Source organism: Fomitopsis serialis (genome assembly GCF_022376445.1).
Source record: "Fomitopsis serialis strain Sig1Antser10 chromosome Unknown B0H18scaffold_65, whole genome shotgun sequence".
Classification (NCBI taxonomy): Eukaryota; Fungi; Basidiomycota; class Agaricomycetes; order Polyporales; family Fomitopsidaceae; genus Fomitopsis; species Fomitopsis serialis.
Window position 1 is genome coordinate 33,159 of NW_025955025.1, and position 26,290 is coordinate 59,448.

Consider the following 26,290-nt stretch of genomic DNA (forward strand, 5'->3'; position numbering starts at 1 on the left):
TGTTCAGTGGCTCAAGATTGCGCTCCAGGAAGTTCTCCGACGAATAGGTGGCGGGGCCAGTGAAGCCGTTGACCGTGAGCGCTGGGCAGCCCATACAGTCGATGGAGGCGGCCTTGAACGAAGAGCGTAGGTCGAGTAGACCAATGAAGGCGTGGAAGTCGTCGCGGCAGAGGCGCTGGTTGATGCGCTCGTTTAGCCGCTCGAAGAGTAAGGCGTGCAGCGACTCGCTGCCTTGAGCGCCTCAGCCCCATTGCCTACCGCGGCGCAGAAGGTCTCCACGCCGTTCGCCTCGATCGTGACGCCAGGATCCGCAAACGCGGCACAAAGGTTAATGTCGGGGAGCACCTCGTTGTCGCCAAACCTCAGCCTCCAGTAGAAGTCCTTGATACGCGCGTTGCGGCCCTCGACAACCTCGTGGATGGGGGCGAAGCCCATGCTCGGCTTGTAGAGGAACTTAAAGTGAAGAGGCGCGGGGGCGCCGCGACGGTCCTCGAGTAGCATGACGCCGATCGTTTGAGACGCCGGATGATACTTGACCTCGGCGGCCTTGAGGCCTGACTTGTGCTGGCCATATGAGCGGGCCGCACCGTAGAGAGCAGCAGAGACAGGCGCCTCGCCACCCAAAGTCAGGATGTCCTTCTAGCTCGGACGAGGAGCGACGAGGAGCGAAGAGACGGCGCATCGCATTGTCGATGCACGACGCACCCTGCACGATGGTCGCCGACGCAAGGAGGGCCCTGAGCCAATGTTGACGAGGGCCTGCGAGCATCTCGATCCAAGTCGATGCCTCGGGCAAGGTGCTCCTAGCAGAGTAGGTGATCTTGTCAGCCTCGATAGAGCGCTCGACACCGAGTGAGCCAGTGATGCTCTCCGGGAGAGGAGAAGCTCTTATACTAAGATAGTCGGCAGTCGGAATGCGACTGAAGTCGCCGCCGTAGAGGCGCTGCGCCAACTTGTTGATGAGGACCGCGGTGATGTTGTCGAGCATCTCCTTGATCGGCTCGTCTTTCTTCGTAGCATGCTTCGCCGCGACAGGGCCCTGGAGGATGCACGCGCGCTGGGGGGTCCTGGTCGAAGACGGCCTCAATGTCCTCGGCTGCCCACAGAGTCCTGCCCAAATGTGAGTCCTAGTTCCCTGTTGGGCAATTATAACGTACCTTCTTGAACCACACCTCAAAGTTTGCGCCAATGACGGGGATGAACGGCGCCGTCTTCTGGCTTGGGCGCTGCAAAATGGCGAGGAAGAATGCCTTGTCCTCCGACGCCAGGAGCTGCTCGGTCGCAGCCGGGTGCGTCGCGAACAAGAGCTTCACAAAGTCAATGGACTTGTCCAAAGAAGAGTAGGATTATAGGATTGGCGCCTTCGAGCCTCGGTCGATGCCCGCGAAGCGCTCTTCAACGCGGCGGAGCCAGTCACCCGCCAGGTTCCTGAGCGACAAGTCCACCCAACGCTCCTCGTGCTCGGCGTACATGAGACGGACCATGCGGAGGACGACCTCCTCGTAGGTCAAGCCGGTGATGCCCTCGACGACGCTGCTGTCCTTCCACCTGAACCGCGGCTTCGCGAAGTCCTCGTTCAGCTTCGCGATGATCTCCGCGCGTCTCCCGTTGATCCACGCAGTGCGCTTCTCCTTGGGTAGCTTGAACACGGTCTCGTCGGACTCCTTCCTCAGCTCGGCGGCACGTGTGACGACCTTGCGGATGGCTCGCCGAGTTCGGACTTGGCGGCCACAATACCGCCGGTCTCTTTAGCATAGGTGCCTTCCCAATGAGCATCATCGACACCCTTCGCGGCGGCGATAAGATCCTTCACCGAAGAGCTCGTATGCGCCTCCCCGGTGACCATGACACGAGACGTGAGCAGGAAGCCGCCGAGCGGCTTCGGCTGTATCCGAACATCTCGGCGGACCAGTCGCCAGTAAGGTACAGCCAGGCATCGTCCGCACCACCGAAACCAGAGCCGGCGACGAGCGAGATGTTGCCGTGCTGGCGGATCGAATGGTGCGTAGGCAGAATTGGCTGGTGGAAGTCCTCGTACGGCCGCCCACCGGCTGCAGGATGGTGGGGAAGTCTGGATTCGCCGCGGCGATGCTGACGACCTGGCGGATGCAAGCCGGCGGATCCGGGCTTGAATGACACGCGACGAATGCCCGCCGCCTTGAGATCACCGATGGTGCCCACTGCCTTCTCCGCGCTGGGGATACCAGCGGCGGCACAGAAGCCTTCGATGGGCATGCCCTCGCGGCGCATCTCTTGCCATAGAGGGAACTGGAAGCCGAACTGGCGCGGGTTGATGCCGAGCAAGTTGAGGGTGATACCGGCACCAGCAGAGATCTTGCTCTGTATTTCGGCGACCTTCGCGCCGCGGCAGCATTGTAGTGACCGCCGCCAGCAAGCTCGACGCGGTATCCGGCCGCCAGGACGACGTTGGCGAAACCAGCCTTGACGGCCGTGGGTGCCGCACCAGCCACCATGCTAGGCGGCTCGCCCAGAAGGCGGGAAAACGGCGTGTCGAGGTGGATTTTGCCCTCGCTATAGAAAGTTTAGCAATGCGCAATTAGCGAATGCTGCAGCAAACGTACCTCGTCTTGACGAGACTGGGCATGAACTTCTTGCTCCACCATTCCTCCCTCTTCACCGCCTGCGCATCGTACAACTCGGCCAGCAGAGACACCGCGGTACTGGACGCGCGCCAGCAGCTCGGTGAGGATGGCAAGTTCCAGCACGAGCGGCATAGCGAGCAGGGTCCTGCGGCGAGTCAGCAATGCATCTGGCTTTTACAGTCCATGCAACACACCTCGTACTCGTGAAGATGTTGATGGTTGAGCGGCCACTGCAGAAAACCTCCGAGTAGTACTCATCGACGGCACACTTCGAGTCGCCGACAACAGGGTAATACTTACTTGATGACGACGATACTTATGGAGTGCTTGCTCTCGGCAGCCTTCGTGCCCTTGACCGTGCCTACCTCGGGGCGCTTGGAGAGCAGGTGGTTCGCGCCGACCAAGTCGTCGACGACGCTGCTCTTGCTGATCTTGAACTGAGGCTCTGCGGAGATGTGATGGCCGTCGTTGTCGCTGAGGTGGCTGTAGGGCGCGATCGAGAGATACTTGATGCCCGCGTTGACGAGGAACTCGGCAAAGACGGACTTGAGCTTCGTCTGGCCCAACTTGAGGTCACCGCCGCCGAGGGACGCCTTGTGGCGCTCCGCGAGCTCGATGACTCCGCCTGGGACGGTCGGGTTCTAGGGCTCGCCCTCGAGGACGGACGCCGCGGCGAAGAGCATCGACAGGGCCGCGAGGAGCGCGTCAGCGGCGTCGTTCGCGCCGGGGATGATGCCGCTGTAGCGCTCCGTGTTGGCGGTCCAGAAGACAACGGTGCGATCGAGCCCGTGCTCAGCCTTGAGGTTTGAAGCGGCAGATGCCCGCGCGGAGCTGCTCGAGGTGGGCCTGCTTGTCCGCGGCGGGGACGATGTTGTCATGGGCCTCCTGGTTCGCGGTGATGAAGCCGGGGTAGCAGATCGAGGGGCGCGGCTTGCCGAGTGCGGCCATGCGTGATATGACCTGGCACTGACCAGTCAAGCATCTAGCAGGGTGCACAACTTGAATGAATGCCTCGTTTGTTGACACGCCTGTTGTCGCAGGCACTGGCAATGCCTGAGGCGGCGAGAAGGACTGTTCAACGGTGAGGGCGTACCTATGTCCTACGAGCTCTCTCGCTCGTTCTTCTTCATGTTCCTGCACCGTTCCTCCCCTTTCTCCTTCTCCTTTGTGTTCTCTTTGCCATCCTCCTCGCGTTGCCGCATTCGTCTCGATCTGGGCGGTCTTGACGCAGGGCAGCAGGAGGAGGGGGATGAACGCAACCCAGCACCGCACAAGCATCTTCCGACTCCTTTTCGAGCGTATGTTCGACGACATCCGTGGCGGCACGTTCCAGCTCTTGCGAGTCGAGTCCAGGGGAGGCTCTCCGCGCTTTTCGTCGACCATGGCTGAGGAAGCGAGGAGATGAATGGCGCCCGTTCTGGTCGAAATGGCTGGAGAGCAGAATACGCGCATCGGGGGACCAAACACGCCACACGACTTGAGTCATTTCCGCTGACGTCGCACGAGAGATCGAAGAACTTGGTAGTGTTCTCGTCCATCCGATTAGCGTCGATGTCCTCTTGCTTCTTGACCAGCTCCTCGCTCGCGGCCCGGGCACTGTTCCACTCCGTCTCAGGCTTCTATGGCGGCGCCTCGCCGACTAGCTGTTCGGTACTAGCGGACGCCTCATGGCTTTGAACCTGTCACGGCTGATGTCGCTGCAGCGGTGCTGGCGTTGGCGGTTTCTGCGGGGCGGGCGAAGACTCTGGTACGACGACTGGCTGAGCAGCCAGCGTAGACGGCGAAGTAGCGGTCAATGTAGACGACTCGCCGAGAGCAGGCACTGGCGCTGGCGCCCGTGTTTCGATGTACTAGGCTTCGAACACTTAGTGCTGGCTTTGGACGCCTTCTTTGGAGGAGGGTGGCTGGACGACTTTGGAGTCTGGTGAATTCGCAACGTGCGCAGGCGTAGGTGGATTGGTGAGTGTTGCGGCGGAGGCGGGAGTGGAAGGCCCTGCAACGGGTGACGGAGCAAAAGGCTGGCCTGGTCGTTTCGGCTGGAGTGGCAGAGGGATGGTCCGAGGCGTGCTTCAACGCGTGTCGTGGAGTGTCGTGGAGGATGATTGCCTGAATCAGGGTGGACGGGCCGAACAGACTGAGCGCGTGGAGCGCGCTTCCTGGAGATCGCGCGGAACGCCATTCACAACGACTTTGACAGGTTGATGTACTTGGGAGATCGACATCCGGTACTGCTGCCGCCGTGGGAGCTCCTGAAACTCGTACCTATGATACTTGGTCGCCCAGCTGCGCTATGGACCACGCATGGAAAGGACGCGTGCCAAGGTCAGCGCGGCTGACCAGTCGTTGATGTAATGTTTCGTTTCCGGGAGCGACCTTTGCTGTAGACGCGTCAAGAGCTATGTCGGGAGACGGGTCAGCTAGGGATTCACTGCTTCAACGACATACGCACAGAGTTCGTCATGATCTGCAAAGCCTCTTTGCTGACTCCATGTATGCGCACGGGCAGCTGGTACGGCGAACCGACACAAATATATTGACTTCCGTACGAGCAAAGCATGCACGGATCATGCATCCATGGCACGATCCATACACGCAGAGCCAAGAGGGGTGTGTTGGAGTAGAGCAGCGATATTCGTACGAGAGAAGCGTGCACGGATCATGCATCCATGGCACGATCCATACACGCGGGCCAGGTCAGAGACTCAGAGAGTGAGAACAAGCCTATTAGTCTACTTCTTGACGCGCTCGTCGAGAGGTCGGTTTATTCAATCGCAGTCTGAACGTATGCCGTGGATTGCAGGCGGAGCCACTTGGGGTTAATATCCCAGCGGGTTTGCAGGGCATTTCAAACCCCGCTGTGGCGGCTGTGGCGCGATCGTCCCGAACGTCTCTAAGTCGCGTCGCGCCCCGTTACAACGCGAATAGTAGATTGCGTTTATACGGATACTTATGTACATTACAACTGTTTTGTACCGACTCATTACTATGCAATATACTGATTACTAGAGTCACGCCACAGTTAAGGACTCCGAGTAGTAAGGACGAGTAAGTAGGAAGATAAGCATAACATACTAACAAACAAGCTAGTACGACTTTCAATTCAGCGCCGTGCGATATACTTGTAACCTATAACGTTTGAAGGAGCCGCCTGCCCCCGTTCGCGGGTATTCGTGATGGGCATGGTTCGTCTGCGCTCATGCTTCTCGATGTCTCGGGCCCAACGCACGGCTGGGCGGGTCGCGCGAAGGGCGTTTTGGACGAAGCGGCCCTCTGCACCGGCGTCGCGTTGTTCTTCAATGATATCAGCGGCGCGGTGTAACAGGCGGAGATGTTCGTCCACGTCCACGTCGTCTTCGTCATCAAGCTGACACGGACGTTGTCGATCGTGTTAGTGTTGGCGCACCATTGCAATTGGGTGGCATTGCTTACTGTAAAGCCCGCACTTCCACCCACCCGCGCGCGCAACAACCCGTCACGTCCGGTAGGCGGTGGTTTGTTAGGTGACGAATCTATCTGTAGGTGTGCCCGGCAATGAATACGAGTCATGTAATCCCGAAGTGCACATTGATACTCACCGGTGATGACCTACTAGTGACTGCCAAGGCGGGCAGCACTGAATCTTCCTCTCCCGATTCCTCTGAAGTATCCGCCACCGGCACCTGCGCCTGAGATGCGCGGGACATATTCACCGAACCGGGAGGCGCCGCCGCACGCTTGCCATGACCACTGCCAGTGACAATCGCCGAGTCCGAGTCATCCGAGTCCGACGTACTGGTATCCACCCTGGGCATTCGACTGAGCCATGCGTGCTTCGTCGTCAGTTCTGGGGGTGGCGCGATCTTGCCGTCGATGGGGACTGTGTAGAAGGGTGGAATATGAAACCGCTGTACCTGCACCCACCATAAGGCAGGTGGGTTTCCCGCGGCCCGAACAAGGTGCTTGCAGAGAAGGTAGGCATGGTACTTCTGAGCGCCGCAGTCGCATGTCCAGCGGTGGACATCCGTCGTGTACGTGCCTTTGATCGGGACCTTCATGAGTCGCTCCCACGAGTGCTTGAAGTGCTCTTGCATGGTCGTGAGTGCCTGTGCGCGGCCTTCGCGGTCGCTTCGCAGGAGACGTCGGAGAGTGAGACGGTAGGGTGGAAGCGCCTTCGTGATGATCGCGTGAACAGCGAGGTCAACGGGCGGGCGGTTGTACATGTGAAGTACGAGCCGTTTCAAGTTTCGCCAGAGAGCCTCGACCATCATGGTCGTACGCTTGCAAGGAATGCTCGCGGAGTACGCACCGCGTGCCCACAGTGGCCATCGCTTCCGTGAATACCACGAATTCCACAGGTAAGCCCACACCTCGCAGAGATGATTGACTTCGCAATGCCGGTACATCTCCTCGACGGCATCACGGCGGATATCATCCTTTGTTCGCTTCTCGCCATGCCGCTCGGGAAGGAGTGAGTGCTGCGATGCATGCTTCGCAAAGAGCCGCAGGATTGAACTTGGGGTTAATATCCTAACGGGGCGCGACGCGACTTAGAGACGTTCGGGGCGATCGCGCCACAGCCGCCACAGCGGGGCTTGAAATGCCCTGCAAACCCGCTGGGATATTAACCCCAAGTGGCGGAGCCTAAAGAACTCGAAATGCCGCCACAGGTGGCGGCGAATCCCTTGCTCGCGCGTTTGCGTTCAGCGATGTCGATGTCGGGCAGCGCGTGTGTCCAGGACACTGGACCGAAGAGACAAAAAGAAGAGCAGCTGTTGAATCGCAGGTGAAGAATGTACATGGTATATAAGATACAGGGCATGGGAGTCGTAGAACTTGAAAGCTGGCAGGTTGTTGTACAACGCAGAAAAGAGAGTGTACGCCTGAAAGCGTGAGCCTGAGGATGGTCAACACATCGCCCTTACTATTTCCTTCCTTTGCTACCATCGAGCGGGACGTCAGCAGCGCACTTCCGACGACGGCGAACGTTTGAACCTGCGGCATGAACGTTGAGAGTGGGCTCCTTAACGACTTTGATCATCCAGATACCACTCGTCCTTCTTCATTGAATCCCTTGCTCGCTAGAGCAAGGCTCTCTCGTCTGTAATTGTGGAGCTGTCGCCGGACGGCTGAACACTTGTTTGTCGCTGCTGTTAATGTCACGTGTACATGAGCAGCGGCACATCGACGCCGCGCACACGCCACAAGCTCAGTCACGTGGAGGACGTGTACTTGAGGCTCCGCCACCAATTCACGCCTTATGTACATTCGGACTGCGATCAAAAACGAGCGTCGCCAACCCGTGGCTTCGCCACGGGTTGACGGGGCAGTTCTTTCATTCACTGCTTCATGTCACCCATAAGATCACAATGTTAATGCATGCCAGACCTGGGCTTCGCCACAGGTCTGGCGGCGGTTCTTTCATTCTGTGCTCCATGTTACTCCTACAATTACATGCTTGAGCCTGCCAGACCTGGGCTTCGCCACAGGTCTGGCAGCAATCTTTCATTCACTGCTTCATGTTACTCTTAAGATTACATGCTTGGGCAATGCCAGCCCATATCTGATTCATTCAATGCTGTGTGTTGCTCTTGTGGTTACATTTTTATTCAATATTTCCCAGCCTGCAGTACACTTTGTTCCACATTTTTGTATTCTTGATGTCCATAATCTGCTGCAGGGCAATTGTTTGATATTACCACTGTTTTCCCATTATTTCCCAGTATTGATGTGTCCTGTTTTCCCAGCACTGAGATTTCCTATTTTCCCGGGATTGATATCTCATTTCCCTGGACCAATTTCTACTGTTTTCCCAACACTGAGGTGTGTTTTCCTGGTACTTACTCCCATTATTGCCAGTGAAATGTGCCTTCCCATTATTTCCCGTTACTGAGGTGTCCTGTTTTCCCAATATTGATCTTTTCTCATATTTAATTTCTACTTCCCAGGAGGAACCTATATACTGTTCTCTCTGTGCTAATCCACACTATTTTCCCTGGGACTGAGATGCCCTGTTCAAGTTTTCCCAGTACTGAGTCCTGACATTGCTCAATTTTCCCGTTACTCATGCTTGCCATTAACATTGATTTTAGGCACACATTTCCCTACTCAATCTTTCCCATTGCATTTCCTTTGTGGTCTTTCAGTGCTAATTTCCCGGCACTGAGATGGCCTATTTCCCAGCACTGAGTTGTGATTTTTCTTCCCATCACTCAGGCTTCCCATTTATAATATATGTGTACACTGTATGTATTTTTTCTACTCATTTTTCCCGTCACGGAAATTCCACCTCGGGGACACCTCGGGCTGGCTCGCGCAGGCGCCCGCTGGCGGAAGACGCCGGGAGCTTATGGGAGGAGGGTGCGCCACATGAGGCCACGCGGCGAACGTGGACGCCATGTGCGCTCCACGCGAGCATACGCGAAAACCACGCGAGTTACGCGCGCCACATCGACACCGCCGTCCCACTCCTTTTAGATACCGACCTCTCGACAAGGGAAGCATCAAGATTCAGAAGTAGACTACAAGCTGCTTGCTACGGCAGACATGGAGACGAAGTACAAGCCCAAGGTTTGTGAAATCTGTTTGCTTACAGAGCGAGGTTGGCTGACGCACTCCGGTTTGTAGGTACTAGTCTCACAGATCTGAAATGCAATCATCATCTCGATTCTCCATGTACCGCGAGCACTTGCTATCTATCGATCATGTGCAAAAGAGGCTGCTCTACCACCAGGTCGACACCGGCAATGGCGGTCATCGCGGTCTCCAGGCCCTGCCTTTCTTCATCTGACAGAGTCACAGTGACAAGAGCCTGGAGGGTGACTCGGAGATCTTCACTCCCGGCAGCGAAGCAGAGCGTCGCATTTCATTCTTCGCGCAGTCGCTGACGGCCGCGGTCCCGGAGCCTATTCCTGTCGATGCGATGCCGACGTTCACAGTCTTGACACCTCATTACCAGAAGGTCAGTGTGCATTTTATAGCGGTATGAAACGTGCCAAATGGTTCTCTAGATCCTTCTCTCGTTGCGTGAGATTATCAGGGAAGAGGACCAAAACACTCGTGTCACGCTACTCGAGTGTTTCAAGCAGCTGCACCCAGTCGAGTGGGACAACTTCGTGAAGGGTACCAAGATTCTCGCCGAGGAGTCGGCAATTCACAACGGCACGAGCCCCTTCGGCAACGACGAGAAGGGTCAGTCCAAGGCTGTCGATCTGCCATTCTACTGCATCGGGTTCAAGAGCGCGGCTCCGGAGTTCACTCTGCGGACGCGTATTTTGGCCTCACTGCGTGCACAGACGCTCTACCGTACCGTCTCCAGCATGACGAACTACGCGAAGGCCATCGAGCTCCTCTACCGTGCTGAGAATCCGGAAGTCGTTCAGCTCTTCGGCGGAAACACGGACAAGCTCGAACGCGAATTGGAGCGTATGGCGCGTCGCAAGTTCAAGTTTGCCGTTTCGATGCAGCAGTACTGAAGTTCAACCAGGAGGAGCAGGAGAACGCCGAGTTCCTCCTTCGTGCATGCCCCGGCCTGCAGATCGTTTATCTCAAGGAAGAGGTGTCGCGCAAGGAGAGCGGCAAGATCCGCCTGTTCTCCGCGCTCTTCGATGGGCACTCCGAGACCATCCCTGAGACTGGCTGTCGTCGTCGGAAGTTCCGCCCTGAGTTCCCCGGTAACCCCATTCTTGGTGACGGAAAGTCCGACAACCAGAACCACGCGATCATCTTCCACCGTGGCGAGTACATCCAGCTCATCGATGCGAAGGACAATCAGTTCGAGGAATGTCTCATGATTCGTAACGTCTTTGGTGATTTCGAGGAGTACTCTGCATCGAGCCGGAGCCTGTACGCGCAATTGAGGCCAGAAGGACTTCGTCCGCAACCCCCTCGCGATTGTCGGTGCGCGAGAGTATATCTTCTCGGAGAACATTGGTATTCTCGGCGGCTTGGCCGATTGAAAATGAACAGACTTGCGGTACTCTCACGGCGTGTTCCCTCGCCTACATTGGCGGCAAATTGCACTATGGTCAGCCTGATTTCCTCAACGCGCTCTACATGACCACGCGCGGTGGTGTCTTGAAGGCTCAGAAGGGTCTGCACCTGAACAAGGATATCTACGCCGGCATAAACACGTTCGGTCGGGAGGGGGAGGGGGTCGCATCAAGGACACCGAGCACTACCAGTGTGGTAAAGGACTTGACCTCGGTTTCAGCACCATTTTCAACTTCGAGACGAAAACCGTTACGGGTATGGGCGAGCAGAAGCTCAGTCGAGAGTGCTACCTCGGAACGCAGCTGCCCATCGACCGTTTCCTGACGTTCTACTACGGCCACCCCGGTTTTCACATCCATGACATGCTGGTCATCTCGTCCGTGCAGATCTTCACGACGAGTAAGCAGACTACCTTCGCCGTGGCGCAAAGCTGACTTTCTTAACAGTGCTTTACCTCGGAATGCCCAAGGGTCAACTGAAGCTTTGCGAATACACACCATCTGGCGCGTTCATCGGCGTGGCAGGCTGCTACAATCTCAGCCCAGTGTTCCAGTGGATCAACAGGCGTATCATCAGTATCTTCTTGGTGTTCCTGATCGCGTACTTGCGTCTGTTCTTGCAAGGTATGATTTTTTCAACACATTGTTGTGTTGTCGATGCTGAGTGCCGCTGGCAGAATTCGTTGAACGTGGTACCTGGAAGGCCGTTATCCGTTTGAGGAAGCACTTTGCATCCCTGTCACCCGCATTTAAAGTCTTCTCAGTCCGGATCTACTCACATTCCATTGCGAGCAACTTGACATTTGGTGGAGCTCGTTATATCGCGACAGGACGTGGGTTCACGACGACAAGAATCTCATTCAGCATCCGATACTCGTGTTTCGCTGGCCCTAGTATCTACCTTGGTATGAGGCAATTGGCGAGGCTGCTCTGCGTCACAATCACGCTGTGGACTGGATGGGTTGTCTATTCTGGGCCACCGTCCTTGCACTTCGCATCTCGCCATTTCTTTTCAACCTGCGCCAGTTCTCCGCGGCGGACTTCATCGTTGACTGCACGTGAGTACTTTCATGCTGCCTTATGTTGCGTCCTGTGCTTACATACCTCCACGGAGTTCTTGCTTTGGATGAACCGGGGCAACTCTCAGGTCCCTCAGAACTCATGGGTCGGCTACTGCCGTCTCTCACGGACGATAATCACTGGTTACAAGAAGAAACACGGCCATCCGTCTGAGAAGCTGTCCGGCGATGTTCCTCGGGCGTGTTGGCAAACTTCCAGATGAAGCTCGGCCTTGGTATAGGGGAACAACAGGCTCGGCCGCGAGTACTACTATCTCGGTACGCAGCTGCGCCTCGACCAGTTCTTGGCATTCTACTACGAACATCCTGGTTTCCACATCAACAATATTCTCTCTATTCTCTCTATTCAGGTGTTCATGGTCACTCGTAAGTGCCAATTATAATGCTGTCCGACGTTCTGCTGACCAGCTGTATAATGTTGTACCTGGGAACCTTGAACAAGGAGCTCGCAATTTGTACCACGGATGTGTCTGGGAAACGATGCCAATGGTTAGGATGGCTGCTACAATATCAGCCTGACTTTGACTGGGTCAAGCGTTGCATCACGCCCATATTCTTGGTGTTCTTTGTAGCATTCCTGCCATTGTTCTTGCAAGGCGTGTTCTCTGTTCTCGTCCGCTATGCTGCTGCGCTCAATGCTCTCCCTAGAACAGCTCGAGCGAGGCACTGGCAAGGCGTTGGTCTGGCCAGCTCCTTTCGTTCTCTCCTATCTTCGAGGTCTTCTCGAAGCGGATCAATTCACAGTCGATCGTAAGCAACTTGATATTTGGCGGCGCTCGCTATAACGCGACTGGACGAGGTTTTGCAACAACCCGTATCTCATTCGCCGTTCTACACTCCCGCTTCGCCGGCCCGAACATTTACATGGGTATGCGCGACGACCTCTTGCTCACGTATGCGACCATGGCCCTTTGGACTCCCTATCTCATCTACTTCTGGTTCTCGGTCATGCCTCTCTGCATTGCGTTCTTCGTCTTCAATCCTCATCAGTTCAACTTCCCGGACTTCAAGCTTCATCATTGACTCTGGCGATCTCCTTCGTTGGATGTCTCGCGATGACTCGCATACGAAGGCGCGCAGCTGGTACTATTACGGCGTACTATGATCACTGGCTACAAGAAGAAACTTGGTCACCTCTCGGAGAAGCTGTCTGGCGATGTTCCCCATGCACGATGGCGGGCAGTACTGCTCTCGGAGATCGTCTGGCCCATCTGCATGGCGGCCCTCTTCATCGTGGCCTACATGTTCGTCAAGTCGTTCCCGACGAAGTGTAAGCAGAATCTACACGCTCTCATTCGTATGGCCGGTGGGCGGGCAGTCCTGTCCAGTGGATGGGTGGGTGGTGGATGGCAAGGGTGGGCTGACCGAGGTGCGAATGCTCGCACGTCTCTCACCCCAGACAACTGCGCACGGGAAGCCCATGTGGCCAAGTTGCGCCGACTCGGAAGTGCGCCACCATTGCCACTTGCACTGGCGAAGTCTGCGACGACCTCTTGTCGACTCGCGGACCCATGACAGATTGCCATCCGGCAAGCCTGTGGTTGCAATGGTCGCCAACGCACGCGGTCGGTCAGCGGAGAAGTCCGTGCACGCGCAGATGAGCCGGCCACGACATGTGTGAGGGCTGTCGTCCAGCGGGGCAGTGCCCTATCGGCAAAGACACAACAGTTTGCTGCCCAGCGAGCGAGACGAGATGGCCAATCGTGGCGTCAGTGGCGAGAGGCACGTGCACCAGGAGTGAAGCTACTTTGTAGTCGGGCAAGTGCCCATCATCATTGAAAAAGTGAAATGTTGCTTACCCTCCTTTGTCACGTTCTCCGTCCAGGTTTGAATGAGCCATTCAAAAGAGAAGCAGGCGCTGGCGACTGGAGTGCGTTGCTCTCCATACATGTCTATTCGGCGGTCGTCCAGATGGGGTACTTCTTCCGGCCGATACGCAAATCTGACTGGCCAGCACGCCCGGTCATTCTCCTCGCGGCGCGCCGAGGTATACCGACAACCGAGCTTCGACAGCTGCCATGTCCTCGCCGCAGCTACATCAATGCTCTCCGTGCGCGTGCACACGCGCTCGGTGGGGGCTGCATGGGGGCGGCTGTCGTCTGGTGTCGTGGCGCTTTGTCCAGCGGAGAGACTACGGACCGCCGTCCAATGAGGAAACGGGCTTGAGGGACGGGTTCAGACGTGCTGCGGCAAAGAGAGGCTGGGCCGGAGCAATCTTGCTTCTTTGACTCGGATGTAATACCGATTCGATACAAAAGAATACAAATACTCGAAACTATGTAACCCCAAGTAGCGTTCACTAGGCCGCTGGCAGCCACGATATATAGCTAGGGGAAACTAGGGCCCGAGCGCCGTCCGCCTCCTTGCGTCGCTTCAGCGTAAGTTACCTTGCGACTGCAAGGAGGAGGCCCGGTCATAATTCGGGCGTGAGAATTTCCGGTTTTGTTGACCTTGTCTGTCCCACTTCCAAAAACGACAAAAACGAGAGTATCTCTTTTTGGTCAGCTACGGAGACTACAAAAACGACAGTGCGCCCGAAGTCATGTACAGCGACCTTCTCCAGTACTTACTGCTGTGGCCTGCCCTTTCTCCATGGCAGCTTTCGCGTCCACAGGACTGAACGTTCCCCGTCATCCTCGTGACCACCCACAAGCCCCTATGTGGCACGAGACGGCCATTGATTCGTACCAACGAACTGACACGACCCCGGCGGCACAACAGCTATTCGCCGTTCCGCTCGGACAACATCGCGGAGCTCGTCCGCGAGACGACTGCTGCGCAGGTAGAGTTGCATGAACGGTACTGCAGCAAGGTGAGGGTTGTGACGGCTTCACAGGGACGCTCAGTACGCCTGCTTATATGTCGCTAGACTCCATTAGAGCGCTGCTAAAGCGCTAAACCCTGACCCCCACAAGCGCAGCCTCTCCGGTTTCTGCAGGTTCTTAACCCCTCGTGCACGGTGGAACACCGCAATCAACGGGACGATCGCCCTCAGCACGCCCGAAGAGCCGGAGCAGCACGCTGTTCGACAGCGATGACAAGGATGTCGCTGAGAGTCCCGGGAAGAGCAGTGGGCAGCACCTCAAGTTCCAGAAGAGAACGAGCATGTGTGGTCACCCCGCAATCTAACGGAGACAAGCCGGCGGCGGTCATGGATGCGATGGCGTATGTAGGTGCACCGAGCCCGCCGCCCGCGCGGTCGACGCCCGAGAACCCAAAGGAGCGGAAGGTCAAAAGCTGCGCGGAGGCGCCGCATGCGGGGCACATGCTCCGGCACGAGCAGGACGAAGGCGCGCGCGAGTCTCTCGAGGCGCAGGTCCCGCAAGAGGTTCACGAGTACGCCGTATCATACATATCAGGCTCACGACGAACCTCGATCGTGACCGCTCACGCTCGCACCACTCGTTCTGTAGGTGTCATTTGCATGTGTGCAGTCGGCAGTGGACTAAGTACCCCGCAAACCGGGGGATCAGGATGTCGGTGAGTGCAACCCTACTTAGTTGACTGTGTGATCTGTATGACGTGCGGTCGTAGCTGGCACAGCGGGCTCCTCGAAGTACACGTAACACCGACCATGTGCTTCCAACCAGAAAGATATTTCTCAACGACGAGGGTCGCGATTACAACTTGCGTCTCGGACGCGACTTCGACTAAAACATGTCCGCAATGAGCGACTGTCCATTGCATCGGTGCACGCCCCACTGGCATGGCAATGATCGCATCCTCAACCTGCAAAGAGCACGTTCATGCCTATCAATATATTCTGCTTCCTAGTGACATTCTGAGGCCCGGAAAACACTGCCCCGCGCGCAGCATTGCAATTGGCAACTACGAGCCTTGTATTCACTTAAGCACCCGGGCTCGTCTGAGAACTCGAAGACAATATGGCTCGACACAATCTTGCGGAGGACCATATAACCGCAATGCTAAGTTTCAAGTCGCAAGGTCCCCAGCCGGCGCACCCGCCGGCGCCAATTGATTGACTGTAGCTTTGTTGAACTTGTCGGTTGGTGGCTGGCGTCTATCGGCACTGAGCTGCGTCCGAAATCGAACCGTGGCCTCCCCGGGCCGGCATATCATAGACCTGGTGTATGCATACGGATCGTGCCATGGATGCATGACCGTGCACGCTTCTCTCGCACGCTGCTCTACTCTTGACACACCCATCCTGGCTCTGCGTGTATGGATCGTGCCACGCCGGATGCATGATCCGTGCATGCTTTGCTCGTACGGAAGTCAATATCTAAGTGTTGGTTCTTCGTACCAGCCGTAAACACTTCCGCTGCCTGCAGAAACAGCCTTCACAACCCATGCCGAACTCGGAGAAATTGGGGACCACCGAGGACGTCAAATGGGCTGCCTAAAGCTACGAGGAAAAGGAGCAGGAGGAACGCGACCCCGCCTTGATAGCGCGCGGCCGCGGCGGCGGAGGGATGCCGTCCATGGAGCCAGGCAATGGCATGGGCTGGGCGCAGTTGTACCGACGCAGGTCAAGGAGCAGGAGGTCCCCGCCCGCGGAAACCGAACGCCTGCACCAGCAGCACCAACAGCAGGAGCTCCGCGAACAGCAACAGCGCGAGCAGCAGACTCAGTCACTGCGCAAGCAGCCGTCTCGCGAGCAAATGCAGGGTAAGTGGAAGTCTTACTGAATTCGCCCAGCAGCTGATGGATCCTGTCACGGAGACGCGCAAAATCAGTGTGACCCCGCCTGGCCCTGCCATGGGTTCGCCGAGTCGGGACGAGCACAGGCGTGCAGGAGAGGACAAAGAAGAGGTCGCGCGCAAGAGGGCAAATGCCCCAACCACAGACAAGCGTAAGTCGTAAGCGTATGCTGTCTTGAAAGGTTCCGTTATTGGTGATCCGCATACCCTCTTCACAGCATCGCAGAACGCCGTTCGAGCAGACCAGTGCTCAACAACCTGGTCGTTCGCCCTGGCCACCGATGGCGCAGATCAGCATCCCCTAAATCCGACTTCAGATGCTCCCCAGTCCGTTGAATCAACTGCCTCGTACCGGCCCCGCGCCCTTCCAGATGCCTCCGGGCTCGCAGAACGCTCGCAAGCATCGGCCATATTGATTAGAACGGGCGTCATCCATCTCCTCACTTCCTCGGCCGCGGTTAGTGAAAAGCGCGGAGAGCCTCCCCCGAAGTCGTCTCGCAAGAGCTGGAACGTGTCGCCGTGAATCTCTTCAAACATGTGCTCGAAGAGGAGTTGGAAGACGCTTGTTAGGTGCTGGGCCGCGTTTGTCGTCCTGTTGCTCCCCCATGCATCGTTGACAACACTCCGAAACACGGGCGCGTTGCTCAATTCACGGCCAGTGAAAATGATATCCGAAGTAGAAGACCTAGCATCAAGGCAAGCGGATGATTGCGAAGGAAGGAGATGTTGAACGCTCCCCCAATTGGTCTGAAGCGCGTCATCAAAGGGATGTTGCAGATGCGCGGATCGCCGGCAGGAGGGTGGGGCATATCCAGTGCTAGCAGTTGCCGACATTTATATCCTGGGGAGAGGGTCAAGTGCTACTTGCCGTTGCAATTACGTTTGGTGTCTCTGAGCGTCCATGAGGCGCAAGGACACATTAGTCAGAGCATTTGGAGGGGCGCGCGCCTTAAATATTAGCTACCCTCCTCCTCCTCCTCCTAGTCCAAGTAAGGGGCGGAAGGAAAGGTCCCAACCGACAACCTGGCAAGATTACGAAGCAAAGAGCCTTTTGCTTTAGCCTGATGCGTCTCTTCTACTGTTGCTGACCCAGCAATGCAAACGTGTTTGCCTTACTGTCCTACGCCGGCAACTTGAAACTACTTTGATTTTGAGCCTGATAAACTCAGTGTTATATGTTATGAGCCCACCCTTGAATATTTCAAGGTCAGCCAGAGGACGGGATCATGCTGTTTGCACACCGGAAAACGAGCGACTGGTTTCGCCCGCCAAAACTGGCCTGGCGGAATAGGCGCCGAAATTGCACCTGGCGATTTTTTTCCACAGCTGCAGAAAGCAGGCAGCTCCTATCGTGTCCGTGAGAATAGTAAGGTGATGTGTAGCAACATCACACGATTTCTCCTGCGCGAAGTGATCCTACGTGCAACAAGCAAAATGGTCGTTTGCCTTGCTGCGCCAAATTGCATGACCGTGTCAGCCACAGCACGCCATCCTCGGCCTCTCACATTCCAACCCCGGACAGCGAGCCATCCTCTCCTTCTCCAGTTACCATAATTAGCAAAGGGATGAATTGATGACGTGGAGGGGCTGGGAGAAGCAAGCAAAGGATACAATGGATGAGCAGAAGCGAGCCTTCGTTTGGCCTGGGTTGCGATGCGCCGAGTCAAGACCATGTTGAGACCACGCAACAGGATCAGAAGGGTGTCCGCCAGAAAGGAATGCAGCCCCAATCATTAATGATTTAGTTGACCATATGGGAAGTGCGTCGTGGCACAGTTGGTTGAACGCCCTACGGGGTGCATGGAGGCTGGGGTTCGAACCCTGTGCCAGGAGCTTTTGCGGTCCTACGGGATCTATGCTACCCGCTCACTGTTTCGCGACGCACAAACCCCTCTGTAATTGCGGTCATCTACGGTCGCCGTCGTCAGGCAATAATCCCTCGTGGACTTGGCTGTTCGGCATAGACCTCCTTTTCATTTCCCTTGTTTTGTTCTGTTTTGGTGGGTCTAGTAGCCAATTCCAGCTATTTGCGTAATGTTAGATGCCCCTGGTCAGTTGCGCAGATGGTCAGGGCTCCAATCACTCCAGGTCCGCAATGTTGCGCGCCCAATGACCACGACGAAGGCTGGCGCTTGCTCTCAAGTGAAGCTTCGTTTTGGGAGTCCATCTGTACGTACAATGCCCCGGGGATGTCTATCGTCGCGCAAATAACTGTCAGGGAGGGAAGCCGGCATTTGATACAGCGCTATACTTTTTCTAACTTGCGGTTTGCATCTGTCAGCATTTATTCCCTGCAATGCCTCGTCTCATCCCAGCTCATCCCCGGGCCACCGCACGCCCTTGGATGGCAAACAAACAACAAATTGTGCCTGGCGCAAACCGCTGGTAAGCTTGTTGTCTAATAATTATCCAGTTATACTGTACGGCGTGCTATGGTGCTGTTGTATTTGGACGTGCTAGAAAAGGCCGCGAGATCGACAGAGCCACATAAACAAGTGAACGCCATTGCTGTATCTGGCGCGAGACTCCTCCACCCGACACCACTCGGTGAACGCGGAAAGATCCATTTTGTTGCGAATATCCAAAGCATGTGTTGCAGCATCCCAGGTGCCGTTGTCCTTGAATGCTAGCCATGTTGCAATGGCAACAAAATCATTCCAAGGACAGCCCTTGCCTGGCTGGTGGGGCCGATGCGCATCAGGCATGTACCGGCCAATAGGTGCACCACAGCCAAAGCAATAACCAGCGCTGCCTGAGCCTGGCTGCGACGCACGCTTGAAGTCAACCCAACCCATGCCATGAGGCACAAATGTGACTCCAAGCGTGGAGCAACAGTCCGCAAAAAGGGTCTTATGCTTTGGCACAAGTCGACCTCCCACCATCCAGCAAACGGGGCATTTGCCTTTCAGTCTTGTCAGATAGCTTGACAAGGTAGCTGATAGGGTCTGCCGTGCTTTTTCGTCCATTCTCGCGTCTGCGGCTTCAAACTCAACCACCGCTCTGGAAGTTGAATGATGGTGCTCTTGGCGTGCCTGAATTACTCAACATCAGCCACTTCTGCCCAGGCAAATGTGTGGTATATACTGGCTGACCTGCGGATTATAGCTGGGTACATCTGCTTGTAAGAAGACAGAGTCATCCATGCCATCATACATGTACGCGTCGTCGTCCGCTGCTGGGGATGTACTGGCATGCGCTTCCGAGTTGATGGGTTGTGACCCGAAAGACAGCTTCTGCAGGCACCTCTCAGAAGGCACAGATGAGCGAGACGAACAGTCCCTGATGAGCTGGAGCATCTCTGTGTCCGGCTGGCAAACATCACATAGCTCGTCGCCGTTTGCCTCGTTGCAACTCTGCAACTCCCCATCCATGGCAGCCGTGAGGATTGACCGGCGACATTCCTTCGAGTTCCTTGCTAACTGGTTCATGATTCTGGAAAGGCCAAAATCAGGTTCCTCAACCTTGCGCGTATCTCCGTCATGTGCCAGCACAACCATACATGGACGACCTCGACGACCTCCTCTTGCTGCAGCCTGGACGAAGTCGACGGCCCCATGAGGGCTATGGAGGAAGATGATGAGATCAACATAAGGGGCGTCAATGCCGTGAACAAATGCACTTGTGGCCGCGATACATCGTTCAGCTGGCCTCGAGCTCGTCATCCAAGTATGCTGGGCATCATCCCGGTCCTTTGTGGACATTTTCGCGTGGTACTTCAAGCAACCAAGCTTGGAGGAGATATCGTCGCAGTCAGCCACCGTAGAACAAAAGACGACAACATTGGAGTCTTGCTTGACGAGCCCTCTCCGATGACACTCGTGTGCTAGGTTCCACACCAGCGACCGGACATCCTGCGCTGACCGGCAATGGATGTTATGATACCGAAGCTCCTTTCGACCTGTGCGTTCGCGGATCATCGTCAACCTATCTGGTTGCATTCCAATCTTCTGGAAGAAAGCATCCTCGTGATCTGGGCTGATTGTGGCGGAGAGGTATATCTTGGGAAAAGCCACCTGACGCAAGCGGTCGATCTCTTTCAGTTGAGGGCGGAAGAGAGAGGAAGTGAGGATTTGATGTGCCTCATCCACAACAATACGGCGAAGACGATTTTTCTGGGCTTGAATGAAGCTTCCGTGGAAAATCAACAGAGCACAGATGAGGCAAAACTGAGGTCAACGCACGTGAAAAGTGACGCAAAACGGCAATGTTCCCAAGACGCGAACAACAGCTGAAGGTCGTCTGGAGGAGGACTAGAAGAGTTGAATCTGGCTGCCTTGATCCCATTTGCAGCCGCCCGCCGGAGTTGATCGTTGATGATGGCAACAAACGGGACGAACACAATTGAGAGACCTTTGTCGTCTGTGACTGCAGGCACTTCGTAGCACATGCTCTTCCCACCGCCAGTTGGCAGTATGGCGACGACGTTCTGGTCAAGGGAGAGGGATGACGAGATGAGACGGTACTGAGAGTCTGATGTAAACGTGGCCTCCGGGTTCCGCAGCGTGATCTGCAGACATTTCAGCACTTCGGCTTTTGGGATCACGGCCACAGAGGGCTTTGCTGAGACAACTCCATGTGATGGTTCCGGGTGGCGTGCAGGGAAATCATGATACCTAGGAGTTGGGCTAGGAGTTTGGCCACTGAGGGTTGACTCGAGGTCAGCAGTTGATGGGAGACTTGGAGTTGCGTTCATGGTAGGCCCAGAACCCAACTCGTCAACGTCCATGAGTTGCGAGGCTTGCTCTTCGTGTGCCTGATCCCCAGGGGAAGGGATGGAAGAGTCAGATGAATGGCCCAATGGCTGCTGATGCTGTTGGTTTGGCTGTGGGGGGTAGCTGAAAGGCGGTGTGAGCAGGTTTGGGATGGGGTGAGCGGAGTGGCCAGAGGTTGAGCGCATGGCAGCAAGACCGTCCATAACAGACGTGCGTACAAGATCTTCCAGCTCAACTTTGAGCGATTCAATCCCTCGAGTCACTGCGCCAGCCACAAGCCCAGAAAGCTGAGCAAGATCAAAAGTGGGCTGGGCAGGGAGCGATTGATTGGACTGGGCAGTTTGACCACTGCCAGTGTTTGCCTGATATCCGAACAGACGCAGAGCAACAGGGCACGGTGACTCGCCAAGACCCATCACATTGTGCCACGCTGCGCCAAACTGGCGACTCTGGAGCATGGCGTCTGTGGTGAGGTATGGAAGATGTCCCACCTCCCGAGCGTAGACACGACGTGCCATGTCCGTGTTGTGGTTCATGGATTTGTCGCCAAAGTTGTCGACAATGCCAGAAGGGGGGATGAACTCGCGCATGATTGATACCGCTATGTGTCGCCAGTAATGGAGTGATAGGTCGCAGCCCATGTAATCATGGGTGACGCGTTCCAGGATGTGGGAAAACTGCCCTGAGTCAAGTTGCTCGCCGTTGGACATCCACATATACTCGCGGTGGTTTGCCCTGGCCGCATCATCATCCAGCACATGGGAAATGATGTTTTCAACTGGACGAACTAGCACGAGGTACCAGTCAACAAGGGCTGCAACAGGTTCAGGGCATAGAGTGGGAACCCATGACAGGGACTCCGTGAGGGCAGAAGTCTTCGTGCGCTGGTGAATGAACCACGTCCCATAATTCTTGTACATGTTTCGTGGGATCTGGGCATTGCTGAGACGGGTGTCCACAAACTCCGTTCCTCGGGGTGGTGGGGCAGGAGTCATGAAGCAGAGGACAGCCAGCTCAGAAACGAGTTCGGAAAGGTCTCGGCGGAGTGCCTGGAGCCCAGGGTGATTCCATTGGAACTCGCCGTTATTGTCAACGTGAGCAAGGGAATATTTGGGGTGTTCAAGGAGAATCTTGAGAAGAGGGAGATCGGTGGGAGTAAATTGGCCCAATGTGAGCCAAGAATAACCAACTCGATCATCTGTCAGATCTTCCGTCAAGTCAGCAGGGACGCTGAGTGGTATAACGTGGCCGTCAGACAGCTGCTGCATCCGTTGTTGGACGCTCTTGACAAGTTTCTGCAAACCATCGTGGAGGCGGGAGATTTGTAGGGTTCGCCCTTGGCAGGTAACAGAGGTCATGTCAGGCGACCAGGTGATTTTTGGTGCGGCAGGCTGTTGTAAGGCCAAAGACGATGCAAAGCGCTGGTGATCACGGAGGGTATTCCATGGACAGGCGTGGTCGTCTGTCAGCCATTGTTGACACAGTGTCCTAATAGCACTGGATATCCATTTTCAATTTAAGAAGTGCCAGCACCAATTATGCAAAGCAAAAACTCACCCCTGCAAGTGATCAGGATAATTATCTTTCTCTATCATCCCTTGACACATGTATACGTTGCGCAAGAGGTATTCCCATTTTGCCAGAACAGGCGTGTAGTCCTTTGCCGTAAGGAATCGTCCGTCTTCTCGCAGGCTCGAGACTGCAAGCCAACACGTGAGGGGACATTGCCATTGATCTGAGTCAATCCCTTCAACGGAAGTAGCAACTGAGCTCCAAAGGGTCTGGTGAATCAACCTCTGGAACTCTTCCTCTGAGTGGCTGTCCTCTTGGCCCAAACAGTCGTAGAGGAGGACAGCAAGAGCTTTGCAGTTATCGCTGAGAGGGAACGCGTACTTTGAAGGATGATGATGCAATGACCTCATAACAGCAGCCAGGAAAGTAGTAGCAGGAGTGGCGTAGGCTGCCAGCGTATCAGCCCTTTTGTGTGGCTTCCAGCATCCTACGTTGTCGGGGTCCCTGAAAGGGGAGGAAATATCTAAGTGATCGCCCAAAAAGATAATGTCAAGGTACAAACAAGGGAAACCTGTGGAGCATGCGCCGAATGACCAGGGCAGTTCGGTCAGCCAGAGTACCTGTTTCTTCTAGGTATGCGATAACGTGCTTGCGGAGGACAACAAAGCGGGGCTCCTTCTTGTCAGGTGTTTTGGCCAGCAAAACCAGGTTGTTGATGTCTTCCTGTGTCCGCGTGAATGGCTGGAGATGTTCATTCCACTTGGCCATTTGGACAAGGGGATCAAAGTCCTGCTTGTCTTTTGACATGAGTAAAAAGGGGGGTGGGAGCGTGGGATAGATCTTGGCAAGGAAAGTGTAGTAGGGGTGATTGGGATCAGTTCCAGAGAGGGACTGGAGGACAGCAAAATACCGCTTTGGCTGGGGGAAGAAGAAGGTTTGGACGTCTGCCGCCTTGGAGCGGTTTGCCCTGATTTGCCATTCGCCAATAATATCCTGATGCTTGCTGTACCAGTGATCATCAATGGATCTGGGCTGGATGCAGGCATAAGCGCAGCCTGGGGCAACACAAGCAAGCCCTTTATGAACCAGAAGCTTCTCCACAGGAGGCCCGTTTGGTCCAGGGAGAATGACGTCATCAGCATGGGTGCATAGGTCAAACTCTTGGATGGTCGCCTTTAGCTCCTGTTCGGTAGTCTTGATGTTTGCGTTGTGCGAGCTGTTGGCATGGCCAACAGCGTCTCTCGGAAGCCAGGCCACCCCACAAGTCAGACAATGGAGTGTCTTGAATTGTTTGTGACACGCAAAGCCAATCTTTTCAAGAAAGGGGTTGGACTGTAGCTCTGATTCAGAAACTGGACGATCGGAGGCTTCGTGCCAGTAAGCGCAATATTCGTGATCTTACAGGAGTCAACTCACATTGTAGTACAGCAGGTGGAACCTGGGTAATAACCTCAGAATTTCCCATGGAGTTTGAATCAACCAAAGCTGAGATAATATCAGGTAATGTTGGTTGTTTTCATGAGATGAAAACTTACAATGATCTGGCTTGGTCTTGGGATAAGGCTCCGCTGCTTGACGGGGATCCTTAGCATGGGATCCTTTGTTGTGGGCCTCTGTTGAAAAAATTGGTCAATATAGGTTGTGTGAAAGACAACAATAAGCTTGCTTTTGGCATGCATCATCTCCTTGTGTTGTTCCAGACTATGTTGGGAATTGAATTTCTTTTTGGGACAAAACTCGCAGAGAAATCTGTAGGGAAGGTCAGTCAAAAGAGAAACATGAACTGCCAACAACTAACATCGCAGACTGAGCAGAACTCATTGCCGCAGTAGGTTGTTATGAGAGGATGCCAGCGGTGGTTAGGTGTCAAGATATGAGGACATAAACAAGGCCATACGGGTCATCTTTGCATTTGTTTGGACCAAGACCCTTTGCCCGGGCCATCACCCTCCCAAATACAAGCTACAAGCTTCTCTGAGGGTTGCCAGGATGGTTCTTGGCTCACTGCTTCATGTTGTCCATAGTATTACAATGCTAATGCATGCCAGGCCTGGGCTTTGCCACAGGTCTAGCAGCGGTCCTTTTGTTCTGTGTGGGGAGGGGCAACACCTGCAGAGCCACTTTTTATTTGTCTTTATTTGGCCACCGGGTTGGCGCCCAGTTGAGTGGCACAAAAAGTGAAGTTGCTTTCACAACATCTCCCCGCCACGTAATAAACGAAGGTGAAATATGTTTATATGAAACGAGCGTCGCCAACCCGTGGCTTCGCCACGGGTTGACGGGGCAGTTCTTTCATTCACTGCTTCATGTCACCCATAAGATTACAATGTTAATGCATGCCAGACCTGGGCTTCGCCACAGGTCTGGCGGCGGTCCTTTCGTTCTGTGCTCCATGTTACTTCTAAGGTTACATACTAATGCAATGCCAGCCTGCGGCTTCGCCACGGGCTGGCGGCGTTTGGTTCATTCAATGCTGCGTGTGCATCTTGTGATTATTGATGCGTGTTTTCCTGGTGCTTATGCAGTCTTCCCGTTGATGCCATGTATTTCCCCAGTACTGACAAGTACTGACTACATATTTTGTGATTTCCCGTTATTGACATATCCTGGTCTCCCAGTACTGACTTGTCTCGTATTTCCCGTTACTCATGCTTCCCATTTGTTGCCCATAGCTATGTATGCTCCCACTGTGTGATGCCCATTTTGTGCGGAAATCCCACCTCAGGGACACCTCAGGGAAGTATTAATATTATGCAGGTGCAGGCGAGCAGATGGTGCCCGAGCTGTTGCTACCTGGTTTTCCCATTACACAGGTGCTGTTTCCCGTGACTGCTCTCTTCCTGGCATTTCCATTGTGGCTGACCTTCATGTCGCCCATAATCTTACAATGCTAATGCATGCCCGGTGGTCCTTTCATTCTGTGCTCCATGTTACTTTTGAGGTTCAATGCTAATGCAATGCCAGCCTGTGGCAAAGCCATGGGCTGGCGGCGTTTGATTCACTCAGTGCTGCCTGTTACTCCTGTGATTATGTATATCTTCCCAGTGCTTACTTCCCGTTACATTACTACTGAATAAATATTCCCTGGAGTTGCTTTCCCGTTATTGACATGTCTTAGTCTCCCAGTTGTTTACTTGTCTTGTATTTTCCGTTACTCATGCTTCCCATTCATTGCCTTATGCTCTGCCCCCGCCGTGTGATGCCCATAATCACCCACTGATGAGCACGGAAATCCCACTTCGGGGACACCTCGGGCGGGATTGCATGGGTGCCAGTGGGCAGAAGGCACCCGAGCCATTGCTGCCCATTTTCCCAAGAGGCAGTCCAAGTTTTCCTGTCACAGGGATATTTTTCCCGTTACTTTTCCACTCTCGCAATGTTTGTTGCCCGTTTCGCATGAGCAGCCACTACCTCGGGGAAGCGTCGGGCGGGGATCGCGCAGGCGCCCAAGGGCGGAAGACGCCAGAGCTTGTGGGAGGAGGGTGCGCCACATGGAGGCCACAAGGCCAACATGGGTGCCATGTGTGTGGAACGTGAGATTCTCATGTGCGATCTGCGCCAGATGTAACATTGTCCCATTCCTTTTAGATTTGAGCAGAAATCTAAAAGGAGTGGGACGGCGGTGTCGATGTGGCGCGCGTAACTCGCGTGGTTTTCGCGTATGCTCGCGTGGAGCGCACATGGCGTCCACGTTCGCCACGTGGCCTCATGTGGCGCACCCTCCTCCCATAAGCTCCCGGTGTCTTCCACCCGCGG

General features: G+C 55.1%; 6 protein-coding genes across 6 annotated transcripts; 3 read left to right on the plus strand and 3 right to left on the minus strand.

Annotated features, from left to right (window-relative positions):
- Window positions 1-2,543: 2,543 nt before the first annotated feature.
- On the minus strand, window positions 2,544-3,226 carry B0H18DRAFT_1190992 (Myo-inositol-1-phosphate synthase-domain-containing protein; the record flags this gene model as incomplete). The annotated part of the gene is given in 3 exon segments (XM_048036040.1): window positions 2,544-2,748; window positions 2,798-2,898; window positions 2,912-3,226. Coding segments are annotated over 3 exon segments (621 nt in total), but the record flags the coding sequence as incomplete, so codon positions are not given.
- A 2,299-nt stretch (window positions 3,227-5,525) lies between these two features.
- On the minus strand, window positions 5,526-7,090 carry B0H18DRAFT_1023085 (uncharacterized protein; the record flags this gene model as incomplete). Its single annotated transcript, XM_048029617.1, has 3 exons — window positions 5,526-5,967; window positions 6,033-6,116; window positions 6,179-7,090. Coding segments are annotated over 3 exons (1,260 nt in total), but the record flags the coding sequence as incomplete, so codon positions are not given.
- Window positions 7,091-10,762: 3,672 nt separating this feature from the next.
- Window positions 10,763-11,399, plus strand: B0H18DRAFT_838876 (glucan synthase; the record flags this gene model as incomplete). The annotated part of the gene is made up of 3 exons (XM_048039471.1): window positions 10,763-10,970; window positions 11,018-11,194; window positions 11,248-11,399. Coding segments are annotated over 3 exons (537 nt in total), but the record flags the coding sequence as incomplete, so codon positions are not given.
- Window positions 11,400-14,241: 2,842 nt separating this feature from the next.
- B0H18DRAFT_1121712 (uncharacterized protein) lies at window positions 14,242-14,687 on the plus strand (the record flags this gene model as incomplete). The annotated part of the gene is made up of 3 exons (XM_048034381.1): window positions 14,242-14,309; window positions 14,371-14,461; window positions 14,529-14,687. 3 exons carry the CDS (start codon window positions 14,242-14,244, stop codon window positions 14,685-14,687), a joined length of 318 nt encoding a protein of 105 aa, XP_047890423.1.
- Window positions 14,688-15,766: 1,079 nt separating this feature from the next.
- B0H18DRAFT_1191006 (uncharacterized protein) lies at window positions 15,767-16,833 on the plus strand (the record flags this gene model as incomplete). The annotated part of the gene is made up of 4 exons (XM_048036041.1): window positions 15,767-15,884; window positions 15,942-16,278; window positions 16,347-16,462; window positions 16,529-16,833. The coding sequence occupies 4 exons, from the start codon at window positions 15,767-15,769 to the stop codon at window positions 16,831-16,833; spliced, it is 876 nt and encodes a 291-aa protein (XP_047890424.1).
- A 3,684-nt stretch (window positions 16,834-20,517) lies between these two features.
- B0H18DRAFT_843886 (uncharacterized protein) lies at window positions 20,518-23,001 on the minus strand (the record flags this gene model as incomplete). The annotated part of the gene is made up of 2 exons (XM_048039528.1): window positions 20,518-22,519; window positions 22,580-23,001. Coding segments are annotated over 2 exons (2,424 nt in total), but the record flags the coding sequence as incomplete, so codon positions are not given.
- Between the last annotated feature and the right edge of the window lie 3,289 nt (window positions 23,002-26,290).